This window comes from Rhincodon typus, chromosome 18, assembly GCF_021869965.1.
Source record: "Rhincodon typus isolate 14 chromosome 18, sRhiTyp1.1, whole genome shotgun sequence".
NCBI lineage: Eukaryota > Metazoa > Chordata > Chondrichthyes > Orectolobiformes > Rhincodontidae > Rhincodon > Rhincodon typus.
This window is the reverse complement of record NC_063349.1, coordinates 54,054,594-54,059,468: the sequence shown is the minus strand read 5'-3', so window position 1 is coordinate 54,059,468 and position 4,875 is coordinate 54,054,594. Positions and strand designations below refer to the sequence as shown.

Here is a 4,875-nt window from a genome sequence, read left to right as displayed (position 1 = left end):
TATAAATGATCTGGATCTGAACATAGGAGGTACGGTTAGTAAGGTTGCAGATGACACTAAAATTGGAGGTGTAGTAGACAGCAAAGAAGGTTACCACAGAGTGCAGTACAACAGGATCTTGATCAGATAGGCCAATGGGCCGAGGAGTGGCAGATGCAGATTAATTTAGATAACTGTGAGGCGTTGTATTTTGGAAAGGCAAATCAGGGCAGGACCTATGCAGTTAATGGTAAGATCCTACGGAGTGTTGCTGAACCAAGAGATCTTGGAGTGCAGGTTCAAAGCTCCTTGAAAGTGGAGTTGCAGGTAGACAGGATAGTGAAGAAGGCATTTATTATGCTTGTCTTTATTGTCAGTGCACTGAGTATAGGAGTTGGGAGGTCATGTTGCAGCTGAACAGGATATTGGTTTGGCTACTTTTAGAGTATTGCATGCAACTCTGGTCTCCCTCCTATAGGAAGGATGTTGTGAAACTAGAAAGGGTTCAGAACAGATTTACAAAGATGTTGCCAGGGTTGGAGGGCTTGAGCTATTGGGAGAGGCTGAATGGTCTGGGGCTATTTTCCCTGGAGCGTCGGAGGTTTAGTGATGACTTTATCAAGGTTTATAAAATCATGAGGGGCATGGATAGGGTGAATAGTCAAGGGTAGGGCAGTCCCAGGTTATGGGAGTCCAAAACTAGAGGGGCATAGATTTAAGGTGAGAGGGGAAAGATATAAAAGGGACCTAAGGGGCAACTTTTTCACTCAGGGTGGCACGTGGAACCAGTGAGCTGCCAGAGGAAGTGGTGAAGGCTGGTACAATTACAACATTTAAAAGGCATCTGGATGGGCATATGAATAGGAAGGGTTTAGAGGGATATGGCCAAATGCTGGTAAATAGGACTAGATCTATATAGGATATCTGGTCGGCATGTATGAGTTGGATGGAGGGGTCAGTTTCTGTATATCTCTATGACTCTATGGGAAATTAAAACCCAAGGTGTCGATTGGCTGGGTCAGTGTTGATCAGTGAGGAAAGGGTGAATGATTCTTGGCGCTAGTTATGACAGTCGCAGCTGAGATTTGGACAGCCCCAAGGTTACGGAGGGTAGAATGGGGATGACCAGCCAGGAATGCATTGGAGCATTCGCCTCTAGACATAATGAAGCTGTGAATAAAAGTTTCAATAACAGATGTGCTGAGATAAGACAAAGTCAAGTAATGTTACAGAGGTCTTAGTGATGGTGCAAATGAAAGGTTGAAATCTTATCTCAGTGTCAAATGTATCACAAAGATTGTAAACAGTACGTATAATCTCAAACTGTTGCCAAGATAAAGGACAGAGTCAGTATGAGGGAACAGAGTTTGGAGCAGGGACCAAAAGCAAGTGTTACAGTTTATCCAGTAATTATTTGGAGAAAAATGTTTGCTAAGACACCCTCAGCAACGCACTCTATGGAGTACCATAGGATCATTTATTGGGTGTCCGCATTCAACTGTGTGTATATGAACACACAAGGTTGCACTCTGCCTCAGTGCAGTAATGGTGGTGAATGTTGACACCCTCACTGCTATTACGACTGCAAAATGTGGGTCAATATGGTATCCTTTTCACCCTGCTGGGTGTTTTTTCAGTTTCTAGGTGCTATGCATTACTCAGACTTATCAGAGAAATGTCTTTTATCATCAGCCTATTTTGCTGCCTTACCATGTATACTAAAATAGTATCTAATTAAAATACTATGATTATATTTTACCTCAATAATGAGTATTTTCTACATCCTTCATAAATTATATTTATTGTAATAATATAGAAATTATTTTGCTTTTATTTGTTTTTATCTGCAGCCTTTATTTGTTCCCTTCATACTGATGCATTTTGTTTCTGCAAACTCACATTACACATGCAAATAATTAACTTTTTTTAAAAAATATAACTGCAGATCACAGCTTGTTTTGAAAGGCTGCAATTTAAAGCTCCTAAACTGCTTTGGGTTGGAAGATGCCCCATGTGGATTAACGATGGCTTCTATGTGAGGAGAGAATAGATTTTGTCTTTGTTGCCTATATGATAATTTCAGAGATCAGATTGCACACCGTTAATTAACTATAGCTGGCTGATCTTCATTCCATTGACTTTTTTTTTAACCATACAATTGCAAATCTGGTGTGATACTTCAAATAAAGTAGAGGTGAGACTTTGAGGAATATATGAGGCTTATTTGGTAAATTGAAGTGACATGAATAATTAGTACTCTCTAGACTAAATCCTTGAGAGGTTTGAGCATTTCTTTTTAAGAGGAAAATATGATTAGCCACATCCATGTTCCTGTGGCACTATGGCTCAGTGAACAGCACTGCTGCCTCACAGCACCAGGGCCCCAGGTGTGATACCAGCCTTGGGCTACGATCCATGTAGAGTTTGCACATTCTCCCCGTATCTGTGTGGGTTTCCTCCAGGCGGCTCAGTTTACTCCCACAGTCCAAAGATGTGCCGGTTAGGGTGGATTGGCCACGATAAATTGCCCATACTGTCCAGGGATGTGCAGGCTAGGTGGATTAGGTGTGGGAAATGCAGGAGTCGGGGCGGGGGGTGTGGTCGAGGTGGGATGCTGCGGTCTCGGTGGGATGCTTTTTGGAAGGTCGGAATGGATCAAATGGGCCGAATGGCCTGCTTCCGCACTGTAGGGATTCTGAGTGATTGTCCAGACATTTCTTGAGGTGGAGGAATCTGCTATTTTGACTACTGTTGGGCAAAATCAATATCCCAAAGGGAAAAAATGTTATATCTCAAAGCCATTTGGTGAAGAATAGAACTAGAATCAATCTTTACTCTATCAAACTTTTATTTCTAGAAGGAAACATTACAAGTATGGTTCGGGCTCTCGCTAATTTTACATTATTTTTTATTTTGTTCTTCTTTTAAATTTGGCTTGGAGCTGTGAACTGGAAACTAAACTAAAGATGACCTTTGGATTGTGGTTTACAGCTTGTGTTAAAAGGAAAACAGACCAAACAAGGTTTATTTGAGAGGTCAGTGCCTCGGAATTGGTTCCAGCAAGGCTGGAAAAGACCTCATGACAAAGCAGATAGCAGATGTTGAATGGTAACTGGGGGCTCATGAAGGAAATGGTCAGTTTGTTAGGGAATGTTCAGAGTTTGATGGTGGTTTCTGTGAGAGGGAATCTCGCTGTTGGTGCTACACCATGAAGATTTGAAAGCTCCCTGTTTAACATCCCTTATTAGCTCTTGGATGTTCTGAGCATAGGAAACTAAGTTTTAAGAATAAGAACCCACTTTATATGAGTAAACTATAAAACTGAACCTGATCGACATCTTCAGAAAATCAACCGATCAACAATAACCTATGCCTGTGTAACAATGCATCTTGAAGATCATTTAAACAATTTGGCCAATTTTGTTATTTTCTTTTATTTGTCCCTTAACAGCGTTCATTTTTCTATCTGTCTTTTGTGTGAATGAATATGAAGCAAGATAAATGAGCTTGTAGCGCAGATTGAAATTGGCAGGAACGATAACAAAAACAGAAGTTGTTGGAAAAGCTCAGCAGGTCTGGCAGCATCTGTGAAGAGAAATCAGAGTTAATGTTTCAGGTCTGGTGACCCTTCCTCGGAACGGAACGATGTTGTGAATATCACAGAAACGTGGCTGCATGGGGACCAGGGCTGGAAACTAAATATCCAAGGATACACGCCGTATTGAAAGGACAGGAAGATGGACAAAGGGGACCATCTTGGATTGTTAGTAAGAAATGAAATTAAATTGATAGCTAGAAGTGATACAGAGTTGGAAGGTGTAAAATCTGTGTGGGTAGAGTTGAGGAACTACAAAGGAAAAAAGACCCAGATGGGAGTTGTGTACAGGCCTCCTAGCAGTAGTCAGGAGTGGGGAAGAAAATAAATCAGGGGATAGAAAGGCATGTAAGAAAGGCACTGTTATAATAATCATGGGGTCTTCAATATGCAGGTGGACTGGGAAAATCAGGTTGGTATTGAATCTCAAGAAAAGGAATTTGTGGAATGTCTATTGAGATGGTGTTTTTGAGCAGCTTGTGGTAGACCCCACTAGGGAACAGACAATTCTGGATTTGATGAGGCAGACTTGATTAGGGAGCTGAAGGTGAAGGAACCCCTAGGGGACAGTGACTATGATATGATAGATTTGACCCTGCAGTTTGAGAGAGAGAAAATTGAATCCGATATAACAGTATTACAATTGAGTAGAGTGACTACAAAAACATGAGGGAGGAGTTGGCCTGTGTTGATTGGAAGGGAAGACTGTGGAGCAGCAATGGCAGGAATTCCTGAGTTAATTTGGGAGGCACAGCATAAATTTGTCCCAAGGAAGGAGAAACATATCAAGGAGAGGATGAGGCAACCATGACTGACAAGCCAGGTTTAGTATAAAAGTAAAACAGTAAGCAAACAATATGGTGAAGACTAATGGAATTGAGAGGATTGGGAAGCCTTTAAAAACCAGCAGAGGATAACTGAAGAAGCAATAATGGGGGAGAAGATAAAATTTGAGAGTAAGCTAGTTATTAATATAAAAGAAGGTTGCAAAAGTTTTTTTAGATATCTAAAATGTAAGAGACAGGCAAGAGTAGACATTGGACCACTGAAAAATGAGACTGGAGAAGTAGAATGGGGAACAAATAAATGGTGGAGGAACTGAATAGGTACTTTGCATCAGTTTTCACAGTGGAATGCACCAGGAACATAGCAGAAGTTCATGAGAGTCAGAGGCAGAGGTGAGTGTAGTGGCAGTCACTAAGGAGACGGTGCTGGGAAGCTGGAGACAGATAAATCACCTCGACCAGATGGACTACAGCCCAGAGTTCTCAAGGAGATAGCTCAGGAGTCTCTGGACTCAG

The 4,875-nt window shown here is 41.5% G+C and overlaps 1 protein-coding gene across 1 annotated transcript in view; it reads left to right on the top strand.

Annotated features, from left to right (window-relative positions):
* The first annotated feature begins 2,003 nt into the window (after positions 1 to 2,003).
* The window catches only part of LOC109918294 (transmembrane protein 117-like), an 80,708-nt gene continuing 77,836 nt past the window's right edge, over positions 2,004 to 4,875 (top strand). Inside the window, exon 1 of the mRNA XM_048607956.1 lies at positions 2,004 to 2,014. Within this exon, the coding sequence (XP_048463913.1) occupies positions 2,004 to 2,014 (11 nt within the window). The remainder of the gene's footprint in view (positions 2,015 to 4,875) is intronic.